This window comes from Balaenoptera musculus, chromosome 11 (assembly GCF_009873245.2).
Source record: "Balaenoptera musculus isolate JJ_BM4_2016_0621 chromosome 11, mBalMus1.pri.v3, whole genome shotgun sequence".
In the NCBI taxonomy this organism is placed as follows: domain Eukaryota; kingdom Metazoa; phylum Chordata; class Mammalia; order Artiodactyla; family Balaenopteridae; genus Balaenoptera; species Balaenoptera musculus.
In genome coordinates, this window is record NC_045795.1 from 61,063,738 (window position 1) to 61,077,905 (window position 14,168).

At 42.1% G+C, this 14,168-nt stretch overlaps 1 protein-coding gene across 3 annotated transcripts in view; it reads left to right on the forward strand.

The window, feature by feature from the left end:
- SCN11A (sodium voltage-gated channel alpha subunit 11) overlaps window positions 1–14,168 on the forward strand; it is a 127,490-nt gene that overhangs the window by 86,570 nt on the left and 26,752 nt on the right. For all 3 annotated transcript variants that reach the window (XM_036870409.1, XM_036870408.1, XM_036870411.1), the window contains 6 exons: window positions 1,803–1,988; window positions 4,278–4,646; window positions 6,296–6,727; window positions 9,259–9,378; window positions 10,143–10,257; window positions 12,460–12,614. In XM_036870409.1, the coding sequence (XP_036726304.1) occupies window positions 1,803–1,988; window positions 4,278–4,646; window positions 6,296–6,727; window positions 9,259–9,378; window positions 10,143–10,257; window positions 12,460–12,614 (1,377 nt within the window). The remainder of the gene's footprint in view (window positions 1–1,802; window positions 1,989–4,277; window positions 4,647–6,295; window positions 6,728–9,258; window positions 9,379–10,142; window positions 10,258–12,459; window positions 12,615–14,168) is intronic.

Below are 14,168 nucleotides of genomic sequence, written 5' to 3' on the forward strand. Positions count from 1 at the left end.
CAGGATTAAGCTGGCCTGTGGAGTTCTGTGGACTAGACTTAGAAATGGACTCTCTAGGCTTCAGAATTGCTTGAATCAAGGGAGTACATTGAGCTCCCAAGAAGTCATAAATAGCAATTGAATTGGATTGCAAAACCAATGGTCTCAAAGCATCTAGGGATGCTGTTGGGCTCAGACACCTAAAACTTGAAGGAGACGGGAGGAGGAAGAGTGGGTCAAAAGGGGATGGAGATCAGTCCAGCACAGTTAACTGGAACGCGCAACACTGCCTGCTTTTAGGCGCTGGTTATGGCACTGGGCAGGGATAGGCAGCAATGTTTAAAGGGAAAAGATAGGTATAAGCTTTGATTTTTCTTTGCCACCCTTGATTTCTTTTTATTTGCCTATTCTGTATTTATTTATGCCTATCCTTTTTTTTTTTAACTCGTGTCATTTTATTTTAGGGATGTATTTTATAAATAGTAAGTCAATGACTTATTTATAAAAATAGATCACCTGTTACTTTTTAAGAAGGAAATTTGATCATTTAGGGGTTGTTTTTGTTGTTTCCAGAACTAAAGAGGAGAGTCTTATAACACAACGGTCCCCAACCTTTTTGGCACCAGGGACCGGTTTCGTGGAAGACAGTTTTTCCACGGACTGTGGAGGGGGGAGATGGTTCAGGTGGTAGTGCGAGCGATGGGGAGCGGCAGGTGAAGCTTTGCTGGCTCGCCTGCCGCTCACCTCCTGCCTGGTTCCTAACAGGCCACAGACCGGTACTGGTCTGCGGCCCGGAGGTTGGGGACCCCTGTCCGTTTTAAAACGGACATTTTAAAAGACTTTAACCCTTTTCATATTACTGTATTATTTTCATACTATTGTTTTTCTCATTTCTATTTAATGTGTGTATGTGTGTGATAGAGAAAGTGCTATTGGCTATGAGGGAATGCTTTGCTTTATCTTCTGCAAAGAATAGAAGATAGATTTAGTTTTGAATTTGGCTACTATGCTACATTTTGCAAATTTCTTAAGCCTGTATTTATCTAATTGTTAAAGACAGAGAATTATTTTTCCCTTGGAAAAGACATAGTTTAGTGCTTTTTAAGCTCTTGCCCCTCCTTTTAATTCTTTGATATTTTGTTCTGGAATGATGCGCCCTGCATTCTAGTGAGTCTTTAGGATTATATTCTGACTCGCTAATCTTCCTTTCAACCATAACCAATCTAGGGTTTATCCTCTATATCAGGTTGCTCAAAGACATTTTTCTGTGCCTGGTAGTGTTTTTCAGTTCTCTGCTCTGGGCCCTTTTAATTTAATTTTTTTTTTTTTTTTTCTGATCAAGGTGTTGAGATTGAATGGTTAGGTGAACTCCTCCTGCATTCTGGTTTATGAACGATATTTATCTTTAGTTTTCAGAGCTGTTGTGTACTGCCCCCGCTTCGGAGTTATTAGTATCTTAAAGAGAATTCAGAGGAGGAATTGCTTGACACTTCGTATTACTCTGCCATCTACCAAGAAGCCAACTTTGCTTTAATTTTTTTAACAGAATGGAAAATAATATTTATTCTCCATCCTGATGTCTCTTAGCTTGGTGACACTGGAGTGGAGGCCGTGGAGGAGGGCAGAGAGAGGGGCAAAGGTAGAGTGAGGTTCATACTACAGTGGTAAACGTTTCTTTTTTGTGGATTGCAGGGCATATTGTATCAAGCATGAGAATACATTTTATTTCTTTGTAACCTCTGTAATTCCCTTGGACCATTCTTAAAAGTGTATCTCCAAGAAGAGGTAGCTTTCTTTTCTCATTTTTCTTTGTCTCGCTGTAGGTTTTCACTGGCATTTTCATGGCTGAAATGTGCCTAAAAATCATTGCGCTGGATCCCTACCACTACTTTCGTCGAGGCTGGAACATTTTTGACAGCATTGTTGCTCTTCTGAGCTTTGCAGAGGTGATAATAAATAGTATGTGTCCAGGAAAACAAAGTTGTATGTCACTTCGTTCCTTAAGAGTGGTAAGGCACTTTCTTTCCTTCTTTTTTTTTTAAGAGGCTGTCAGGATGATAATCCAATTTAACCAGCTCGCTGTTTATTTATTTATTTATTTGGTTGCACCAGGTCTTAGTTGTGGCAGGCGGGCTCCTTAGTTGCAGCAGGCGGGCTCCTTAGTTGTGGCATGTGAACTCTTAGTTGTGGCATGTATGTGGGAGCTAGTTCCTTGACCAGGGATTGAACCTGGGCCCCCTGCCTTGGGAGCGTGGAGTCTTATCCACCGCTCCACCAGGGAAGTCCCATACTGAATAACTTATCTGACAGGATTGAAGAGTCTTGAGTGAGTTCAGTAGCTAGTTTGGACTAAACTTTACCATCTTACCTCAACCTGAGAACCAAAACTGCACTCCCCCTCCCACCCAGGTCTTTAATACCTTTGTGAGTCCCAAGGGGTCTTCTCTCAGGTGAAACCCTACTTTCCTCCCTCTCTCTCCACAAGATGATCCTTCAGGCAACCAGATTCAAAATTGTGTCTTCTGGTATCAGGACTCTGCTCCTTGCTTCGTGTACAACCCCTCCAGTGATCTCTTCCCCCACAGAGCTCTGAGCCAGGCATCCTCACAGCTGGGCTCACCAAGGGGGTGTAGACTACAGAGCCCAGGATGGGGGTTGGGTGCTGCCTGCAGGTGTTATCTCACAGGGTCCCTCCTCATTGCTGCCAGTACCACATTCCTTTTCTGTAGTCTTTGCCCTCCATCCACGAACCATTGGAGGCATCCTGGCAGCCTTTGCCGAGCACCTGATATGTACATGAGGGAAGGCTCAAAGGTGAGGAAAGCACTGCCTTCAAGGAGTTTGCAGTCTAGGGAAGATACAAGACAGGCCCAGAAATTACCATGAGGCAAAGTGGAGTGTGAGAGACCCCACAAGAGGTATGGACAGAAATCACAGAGAAATCACATGTGGGAGGGGAATAGAGAAACCACAAAAGGTGACCTCTTGTCCCTTTTCAGAGATTTACTTTTTTTTTGGCATGGATAGGATTTCTAAGCCTGTAGAATAAGACATTTGATTCAGTTACTTAAGCATACATTTTATACTTGGCATATGTTAGAAAATCACACTGCTTAAAGTCAGACGTTATTAGGCTGCTCCCTAAAGTTTTATTGGTGCTTGGGTGAGCAAAATTACATTTGCTTTACTATTGTTTAGGCTTATTACAGCCATGCTATGAGGCAAGGAGCTCTGTGGCATTGCCTGTGGATAAGAACAGAACCACAGTTTCTCCCTGAGATGCCCTCAGCTCCCCTCTAAGTAGACAGTGGTGGTCCTTCTCTTGTGATATAAGTCTTACTGACCTGCAGTATCTCCCCACCCCGCAAATAGTTGATACTTAACAGGATTGTACTTTGGAGTGAAACCACTGGTTTACATTGAAAGTTAATATAAGAAATAATCTATGAAACTAGTTGCTGTGTTGTTTCTAAGGTTGTTGTCTCCTATAAGGTCTGTAAGTTTCCATGGAGAAAATTTCTCGTGGAAAAAGAGAGTGTGTCTTGACTGGCTGATTGCCTTTTCTCTCCTAGGTACAAAACATCATGTTACTCTTGTCATCGTTATGAAGTTTAGATTCAAACTTGGGACCTCAAATATATAATACAGGAGTTAGCAAACTTTATCTGTAAAAGGCCAGATGGTAAATATTTTCAGCCTTACAGGCCATATGGTCTCTGTCGAAACCACTCAGCTTTTGCTATCGTAGCACGAAAGTAGCTGTAGACAGTAGAGGACGCATGTGCGTGGCTGTGTTCCAATAAAACTTTATTTATGGACATGGAAATTTGAACTTCATGCAATTTTCATGTGTAATAAAATATTTAAAAAAATTATTTCCAACCATTTAAAGATGTAAAAAACATTCTTACCTCTCAGGCCATATAAAAGCAGGCAATGGGATGGATGGGCCCTGGGGCCAGAGTTTTTGACCCTTGGTATATTATATAGGGTTCCAATACATTCATTATATTTAATAAACATGTGTGCTCAATTCCACCATCATGATCCCAAAGTCTTTATCATTTAAAATATTAGACCAAAATATTCCATTTTTAAAACAAAAAGTAGATACAGGTGAATATTAGATTGGGACATGGAGTTGGTGACCATGTTTAGGATGGATCTGGCTTTGAAAAGATTTTTGCAAGTTGTAAATGCTGTGGTTTGGGAACATGTCATTTAAATTATAGCTGAGCAGATGGAATTTGTTCTTAACTGGCTTTTCTTCCATTTTTGTTTATTGTCTGTTTTTACAGCTGAGGGTCTTCAAGTTAGCCAAATCCTGGCCAACTTTAAACACACTGCTTAAGATAATTGGCCATTCCGTTGGAGCCCTTGGAAACCTGACTGTGGTCTTGGCCATTGTGGTCTTTATTTTCTCAGTAGTTGGCATGCAGCTTTTTGGCTCTAAATTCAATTGCATAAAGAGTAATTCAAAGTCCCATGATCCTGCAGTCCCATGTTTACGACGCTGGCACATGGGGGATTTCTACCACTCCTTTCTGGTGGTATTCCGCATCCTCTGTGGGGAATGGATCGAAAACATGTGGGAATGTATGCAAGAAGCTAACCAAGCACTGTGCATTATTGTGTTTCTGTTGATCATGGTGATAGGAAAACTCGTGGTGAGTGTCTTAGTTTTGTTGTTGTTGTCATTGTATTAAATACATGAACTAAACAAATGCATTGGCTTCTTTTGTAATGCTTCACTAGTGAAAATTGTTACTCTAAGTATAGTATTATAAATGTAATGTTATATAATATTTTAAAATGTGCATTTGAATTTTGTTTGAAGACAGTACGGTAAGCATGAAAGAAAACCTTGTCATGTAGTGCTCATAAAGATGTCCCAATGTCTATCCTACTCCAGGTGGTTATTCAAATCGCCATTGATTGGCCGAGGTAGGGGTTTTTGACTTAATTTGTTCAATAGATGTAAAGAGATGTCCACTGAGGAAGGTTTCTTGTTGTTTAAAAGAAGAAGAAGGAGGAGGAGGAAGAGGAGGAGGAGGAGGAAGGGGGAGAGAAGGAGGAGGGGAGAGGAGAAGGAGGAGGGGAGGAAGGAGGGATGAGGAAAAAAAGTGGTCCTTTTACTTCCTCTGGACCTTTTATGACCGTGACTCTTGGTAGAACTGCAAACATTATGCAACCATGAGAAGAACTAAACTAAGACAAAGTAAGCACTGAGGAAGATAGAGGGAAGGTGGAACCAACCTATTGTCGGGTCATGATTGGTCCCCTGTTTAAAACGTTTCAAATATCTTGTCATGTGACATTTTCTTATTGTGTAAGCTGCCCTGAGTCTGTTACTTGCAGCTGGAAACATGGCTATTTATGGAGAGGCTAATTAGGTGTACACCAGTGAGGGTATGAAGAGACAGGAGACAGACAGGGATACCTGAGCATAAGATCTTCAGAATTGAGTTGGGGCTATCATGCAAATATAATTAACAATCCACATAGAAATAAAATTAACTATCCTAAATACCTAATAAGTGATGTTGATAGACAGTAAGACATACGAAAGATCAGAAGGGCAGGGTATCACCCAAGGGAGTGGGAAGGGAGCACTAAGAAAGGCTTTGTGGGAGACACAGTACTTGAGAAGGGCACTTAAGAGGTAAAGAGGACTTAGCAAATAGAGGAGAGCTTGAGCAAAGATCCAGACTTGGGAATTCTCCTGGTGAAGCTGAGGAAGAGTGACTAGACCCGTTAACACCCACAAGACACTTCTCCCAGAGAGCTGTATATGTTTGAGCTGGTGAGAGCCACAACAAAAGAGATTTAGAAAAGCCTGCACAAGTATACCATCTCTCAAATTGTGCAGACAGGAGAGGACCTCATAGCACAGCAGTCTTAGACATCAGACCCATATCCCTGTGGGCAATTCCAGAAAAAGTCCAACCTCATGATTCTGGCTGATCCCCAAGGAATATCCACTTTTGATTTTGCCACATAGTTTCACCATTCAGCCTTACACTGGCCAGGGTCTACAATACATGCTGCTTACACACAGACAGACTGGATATGGCTGTCTGCACCCTTTAACTTCAATTTTTCTTTGGTCTTATCTTGATGTCCCTATTACTTCCTCAGTCTTCTCTCCTTTTATTTATTTTATAGATGAACTTTCTTGGGAGGCAGAAGGACATAGAACTCTCATTTGATTTTGTTTTGGGTCTTGGGGAAAAGTTGTTGTGGAAACCTACTGTATTCTTTCCTTTGCTAAATTTTTCATTCTCCTTATGTCCCCCCTCCCTTTGCCCCTTCCCAGGTACTCAACCTCTTTATTGCCTTGCTGCTCAATTCCTTCAGCAATGAGGAGAGAGATGGACACTTGGAAGGAGAAGTCAGGAAAACCAAAGTCCAGTTAGCCCTGGACCGGTTCTGCCGGGCTTTTTGTTTTGTGATGTATACTCTTGAGCATTTTTGTACCAAGTGGTGCAGGAGACAACATTTACCAAAGCAAAAAGAGGTGACAGAAGGCCCTGAGGCAGAGAGCAAAGGTGTCATTCCCCTGGTCACAGAGATGAGAAAGGGCCCAGAGACCTGGGAGGAGTTTGGTGTACTGACTTCCGCACCAAAGACCTTGAGTGTCGGGCATGATCGGACTTGGTTGGCCCCACTAGCAGAGGAAGAAGATGATGCTGAATCCCCTGGTGAAGATAAGGCACAGCCTGTCACACAACCTGAGGCTGGAAAACAGGTATGAAGGTTCACACATTAACTTAGAGGTTGTACAAAGCTAGAGTTGCCATGGGGCACTGGTTGCCTGCCCTGTTCTGAGCACTATGCAGAGATGATAAGGGTATAAAATGTGGCGGCTGCACATCCGGGGCTGGTTCTAATCATGGTCCTGCACATGTGGCACAGGTGGGAGGTGTCAGAGGAGTTCAGAGGGGAGCACGATCAGAGTGGGCTGGGGCAACAGGGGAATCAAGTGCCTTTGGTTGAGCCCTAAAAGAAGAAGTATAGAGTTTGAATTGGCTGAAAGGTGAGAAAGGGAGTGTGGAAGGTGAAGTGAATAGCACAAAAAGAGATTTTGTTTCTTATGGATTGCCTACCACCCTGGGAAAGGATCACTTAGCCATAGCTGCTACCCCTAGTACTCGGAGGGGCAGTAGTCTCTCATCTCTCAGCCTCCCTCTTCCTGCATGGAACCTCTGCCCTGCAAACTAGCTGGAGTAAGGGTGATCAGGGCCCCAGTATTCTCAAGCTTTTGAACCTGGAATAGAGTCTCTGTCCTATGAGTAGAAACTGAATTGAAAAAGGAAATCCAATGTCTTGGCCACATTCACCAGAAATTTAGCCTCTTCAACTCAGAGTTGGAGGAGATGAGAAAAGTTGGTGACCTGCACCTTCTGGTGAGATACATATCTCTTGATTGGGAGCTGAGGGTAAAGGGAGCCCCATCTTCTTGGTCACATCTGCCTAGAGTGGAGCTTCTGTCAAACTGAGCTGGGGGTGGGAAGGAAGAGAGCAGGTCATGCATGGCTCAAGTGACATAGACTCCTGCTGTTATTACTGAAATGTGTAGATTTTTTTAGTAAATATTTCTTCATTTGCTGTATGCCCTTAGGACAATTTCCAGAAACTTAAATGATTTTTTATGAATATTTTCCACCACTTATGTTAATTTTCCTGTGGAGCATGTCTGCAGAGCTTCTTACTCTACCATCCAGGAAGCAAAATTCTGTATATCTTTTTTTAATTAAATTCTAAACTTGTTAATTTTAATGATGCTTTCAGATTACTATACTAATTTCATTTTTTTTCTCAAGTAAATTCACCTCCCTGTAGCTAATTTTTGAGGGCTACTCGTTTTATGTTTGTCTCCTCATACATTTTGGAGTGTGAATTTGAAAGCTCATCTTTGTGGGAGGATCTGTCCCTCTTTTTGCAGTCTAAGTTCTGTGGTATCTTTAATCGACCCTCCTAGGGGATCCATTTCAGAACTAAGTCTTGTATTGCCAACTTGGGATTCTTGTCTAATAGTGATACTGGGCATTTTGCAGATCCAGTCACTGAACCAGTGGCTCCCTTTGCCCAGGTCTTGTTTCTGAGGCTGTGCTTCCTCCTTCCTCTCTAGGTATGCAGCTTTGTATAATTGTAATCCCAAACATTGGCCACAGCTTCTTTTATTTATTTATTTATTTATTTTTAACATCTTTATTGGAGTATAATTACTTTACAATGGTGTGTTAGTTTCTGCTTTATAACAAAGTGAATCAGCTATACATATACATATATCCCCATATCTCTTCCCTCTTGCGTCTCCCTCTCTCCCACCCTCCCTATCCCACCCCTCTAGGTGGTCACAAAACCACAGCTTCTTTTGACTTTCTCTCTTAAGTGCAAGAACTTCAACCCAGCCCACAGTTTCAAGCTTTGGACATAACTGTGGTTTCCTTCCTCACACGGGGCACTTTTATTCACCATTACCTGCTACATGCTTTAAATTGTTATTACTTTATATTTTTGTTCTGTGTCTGGTCCATAGATAATGTGTACCTGTTTATTGTGTGTATATGTTCAAAGGGGAGAAGTGTTCTTAAATCATGACCTTACAGTGTCAGATTCACAGGAACCCTCACATAGATTTTAGGATGAAACCTTCACTTAAGGTGTGACTTTGCATATCCTTCTTGGATTTAGCTGCAGGTCATAGGACAAAATTTATTTTTTATTTTTATGTTGTGATATATTTTCATATTTTCTTTATGCCTTTCAGTTACCTATTTTGCTAAGCCAACCCTCTGTACCGAACAGAGTAAAAAATTATTTTCCAAGTTATTCTTCTAATATTTTTATTCATCTGTTTTTATATCAGAATATCAAATGATTATGGATTTTAATTTTTACTATATTCTGACATTGTAATATTTTTTCAGGGATAACTACTTATGCCAGTACCATTTATTAAACAATTTATTATTTTGCCATTGAATTGAAAGGCTACAGTAAGTTTCACCTCTTAATTATTTGGTGAATTTTGTATCCAAACCATATTGTTTTGATTATATTACTTATGAGTAAGTTTTGTTATCTGTTTCCTATAGTAGTGTTCCAGAATTATTTTATGTTGAGTTTTTCCAGGATCAGTTTTCAAAAGTAAAACGGAAAAGGTTAATAATGTAATAATTTTCATGACAAACAGAAAACCAAATAGAATTCAAACTTGTTTCATCTCAAGTGAGATGTCCAGGAGGAATATTAATTCTACTTGGGGTTTCTCAGTGTCAGGCCAGTGAACTCCATCAGAAGACCAAGGAGCCCACCAGTCCAGGAGCTCAGAGTGTGGAAATGGACATATTCTCTGAAGATGATCCTTATCTGTCGATACAGAATCCCCGAAAGGTAATTTTCCCAGGGTGTTCCCTGAAGAAACATGGCTCATCCATACACCTTCTCCAAGATAGCCACCGTGGAAAAATGTCAAGATTAGTACAAAGCAAACTGCCAGAATTAGATCTTAAGCAAATGTCTAGGCCAGGGTTTCTCAACCTCTCCACTATGACATTTGGGACAGGATAATTCTGTGTTATGTGGACTATTCTGTGTATTGTAGGGTGTTCAGCAGTACTCTGGCCTCTACCCACTAGATGCCCATAGCATCCCCCCATTGTAAAAATAAAAAATGTCTTTAGACATTGCCAAAATGTCTCGTAAAGGGTAAAATCAATGACATAGCCAAAATGTCTCCTGGAGGGTAAAATCAACGAGAACCACTGTTCTAGGCCTATTATTCTGGGAGTTGAGGTAGCTGACAATTTCAGTCTCAGTAAAGTAGCATCCTTCTCATCACCTGGCTTCCATATTTGGAGTTAGTCAGCAGATCAGAGGTAAGATTTGGAGGGAGGAAAAGGTTGAGGTACTGTGTCTTCATGTGCCTTATCTTTCATCAGCCAATGGAGAGCAGTTAGAGAATTCTTTCCTGAAGTCAGGGCTGGTCAGAACATTTAGGAAAGAACGCAACAAGAGGTATACTTTCTAGACACCCCTCATACCTTTGCCTAGCTAGTTTCATGCATAAAAAGTCATAAAATAAGGTATTAGGTATTAACCATGGTGACAGAGGGTGTTGGAAAGTGATTCCCCCTTTCCTTTGTTCTGATGTACAGAAGTCTGATGCTACGAGTGTGCTCTCAGAATGTAGCACCACTGGTCCACAGGATCCTTTTAGGCGGGTACTTGAAATGGTTCCCAAAAAGGAACCAGAGAGATGTTTGCCCAAAGGTAAGTGGCAGTATTCCTACATTCAGTTCATGGAATATTTCGATGGGATTCTGTTATTCTTTGAAGATCTATGGTTTTGATAGATGCCTTCTTTCTACTTCTACTGGAGACAAAAGTGAAGAGTCTTCCCTGGATTCTTGGGACCATTTCAGGAAATTCTTGATTTAGGTGGGGTCAACTTGTATAGCCCAACTACCAGGGTAGAAAATCTAGAAAACTTTCCTAGAAAGCCCACTGGGCCAGTATTTTTGCCACTTGGTAGAGTTCCCAGTACATCAATTGTCAGGATGTACTAGAGGTCATAGACCAAGAGAACTTGACTATAAGTCTGGGGTTGACTAGAGCCCTTGCCAGGCCCTCAACTCATCTCTCAAGATTTTTCTCTGGGAGCAGGGGTCCAAGATGGTGGCGTAGGAAGACCCTGAGCTCACCTCCTTCCATGGACACACCAACTCTACACCTACTTACAGAGCAGTTCCTCCTGAAAAAGACCTGAGGGTTGATTGAACAGCTACTGCACATAGAAAGACCACATAGAAAAAAAAAAAAAAAAAGAAAGACCACATAGAAACGGGTAGGAAAGACGGAGACATGGTATCCATGGGAATCCCACCCCCAACTTAGTGACCTACAGTAGGAAGTAATATTGCTGCTGGGCCAGAGCACAGACTCACCCACCTTGGGACGCAGCAAGAAAACAGCAGTTTAAAGGGCATCTAGACTATACTGGAAGGAAATCCATGTACTAACCCTAGAGCTTCTGCCACATGAGCAGGGAAGTACTGGAGCCCTCTGTGGGGTCAGAGGCACCAGAGAGCGCCTTTGTTTGAGTCACCCCTAGAACTCCCCCTGGCCCTCACTCACTCCAGCTCTAGCTACCCTACCAAGGCAGCCTTGGCCTCAGCACTCCCCAGGGACTGACTCCAGCCCAAGCCTGCTCTAACCCCAGCTGCCCCCCAGCTGCCCCGCCTGGGTGGCCTTAGGAGGAGTGCTCCCCAGAGATTGCCCCTGGCAAGCTCCAGCCCCAGTTGCCCTGCTAAAGCTGCCAGGTGCAAGCCATCTACATAGGGGATACTCACACACGAGTCCACTCCTTCGAGACCAAGATAGGTAGCTGTTTCACCTAGTTCATAGAAACAAAAACTGAAAGTCATTATGAGGAGACAGAGGAATGTATTCCAAATGAAAGAACAAAATAAAACCCCAGGAAAAACCCTAAAGAAACAGAGGTAAGTAATTTACCTGATAAAGAATTCAAAGAGATGATCATAAGAATTCTGACCAAACTAGGGAGGAAAATGAACTTCATCCCAGTAAGAACTTCAGCGAAGACTTAGAAAATGTAGGAAAGAATTGAATAATACAATAATAATACAATCCACACCAAGACACATTATAATTAAAATGTCAAAAATTTGAATATATTGTGCCAGTCCCTTTGCTCTGTAAAGTTTCTGCTGAAAAATCATCTGATAGTCTTATGGAGGTTCTCTTGTATAAAGCTATTTCTTTTTCTCTTGCTGCTTTTAAGAGTCTCTCTTTGTCTTTAATTTTTGACATTTTAATTATAATGTATCTTGGCATGGATCTCTTTGGGTTCATCTTGTTTGGGAATCTCTGTGCTCCCAATCTCCAAACTTGGATGTGTTTCCTTCCCCAGGTTAGGGAAGTTTTCAGCTATTATTTCTTCAAATAAGTCTTTTGTCCCTTTTCTCCTTCTGAGGCCCCTATAATGCTAATGTTAGTATGCTTGATGTTGTCTCAGGGATCCCTTAAACTCTTCACATTTAAAAGAATTCTTCTTTTTGCTGTTCTGATTGGGTGATTTCCACTACCCTGTCTTCCGGATCACTGATTTCATTCTTCTGCATCCTCTAATCTGTTAATTCCCTCCAGTGCATTTTTCATTTTAGTTATTGTATTCTTCAGTTCTGATTGGTTCTTTTTTATATTTCCTATAGTTCTATATCTTTGTTGAATTTCTCACTGAGTCAGAACTGGCACATTATGACTCCTATTCTGCTCTGTTGGCCAAATGTTGTCACATGGCTAAACCCAGATTCAAGGGGTTGGAAAAAGACTCCACCTCTTTAGTTGGAGGATTTGCAGAGTCACATGGTGTGTACAAGGAGGGGTGAAGAGTTGGGCTATTAATGCACATGTATTATAGACACTAATGATAGTGATGCTAATTCCTTGCAGGCCTGGATTGCTGCTCTCCATGCTGTACTGTGGACAAGAGAAAGTCCCCCTGGATCATTTGGTGGAAACTGCGGAAAACCTGCTACCAAATAGTGAAACACAGCTGGTTTGAGAGCTTTATTATCTTTGTGATTCTGCTGAGCAGTGGGGCACTGGTAAATTATCATGGTCTTGTGGGGACATTGGGGATCAAGGCAGCTGGGTGGCTTCATTCTGACTTGGCCCCTCACGGGGTTGTGAATGTGGGGAGACCAAGAAGAAGTGGGATCTCTGCTGTTGTATCCCCTTAGGGGACAGGGTTTTGCACAACAAGTTCTGGAGGAATGCTTCAACCGGGAAATCCCCAAGCCAAAGATGCTTTACCTGTGGGAAGGATGACCCAATTTGGCACTTTTTCTTTCTTTCTTTCTTTCTTTCTTTCTTTCTTCCTTCCTTCCTTCCTTCCTTCCTTCCTTCCTTCCTTCCTTCCTTCCTTCCTTCCTTCCTTCCTTCCTTCCTTCCTTCCTTCCTTCCTTCCTTCCTTCCTTCCTTCCTTCCTTCCTTCCTTCCTTCCTTCCTTCCTTCCTTCCTCCTTCCTTCCTTCCTTCCTTCCTTCCTTCCTTCCTTCCTTCCTTCCTTCCTTCCTTCCTTCCTTCCTTCCTTCCTTCCTTCCTTCCTTCCTTCCTTTCCTTCCTTCCTTCCTTCCTTCCTTCCTTCCTTCCTTTCCTTCCTTCCTTCCTTCCTTCCTTCCTTCCTTCCTTCCTTCCTTCCTTCCTTCCTTCCTTCCTTCCTTCCTTTCCTTCCTTTCCTTCCTTTCCTTCCTTCTATATTGGCTGCACCACACAGCATGCAGGAACTTAGTTCCCCTACCACGGATTGAACCCATGCCCCCTGCAATGGAAGTGTGTAGTCTTAACCACTGGACTGTCAGGGAAGTCCCCAAATAGGCACTTTAAAGTGGCTATTGGAGTCTTGCCCTTGACTCCAAGTCTGTCCATCATTCCTGGAGGATTTCTAGACATTTTCACTGTATCCTACACGTTTCCTCCTCTAGACGGCAATGCTCCTATTCTCTTTTTTCCTGAAGACCATAGTGCTGCTTTCTAAAATGTAAAACATTAGGAGGAGAAGTCAACAGGGACCAGATTAGGATATAAGTTGCCTTGGTATTTTTCACCACTCATGATCCCTTGAGAGGAGAGACAAAGAGATACCACTTTATGTGTATGACAGATCCTTCTAAATTGAGGTATGGTGTGATTTCCAGTGAGGTTTGGAAATAACTGAATCCATCAGCCTCCCTAGCCATATAGTCATAAACTCCTTTCTGCTCTCTCTTCTCACCTTGTAGTCCATCTTTCCTCCTCTGCACGTATATACCCACCTTGGGCAACAGTATGTTCTCTCTTATCACCTACATGTTTCTCTCTCTCCCTCCCATTATGTTCTGTGTCTCCTCTTAAAATGGCCATAATATAAAACTAAATTCTCTTATTATTTGTCATGTCAAGTGGAATGGAGTACTGAGCTATCCCTTATGGATTTAGAGTCACAGAACATTTCACAAGTTGCTAGGAGGGACAAGGACATGTCTTGTTCCTACACCCCTGCCTTCCTGGTTAGTGCTTTACACCTGTGTAATCTCTAGGTGAAAGGAGAAGAGCACACATGGGGGCCCACCAGAGCCTGTGATCAACAGACATCCCCATTTACCTGCTTACTGTAATATA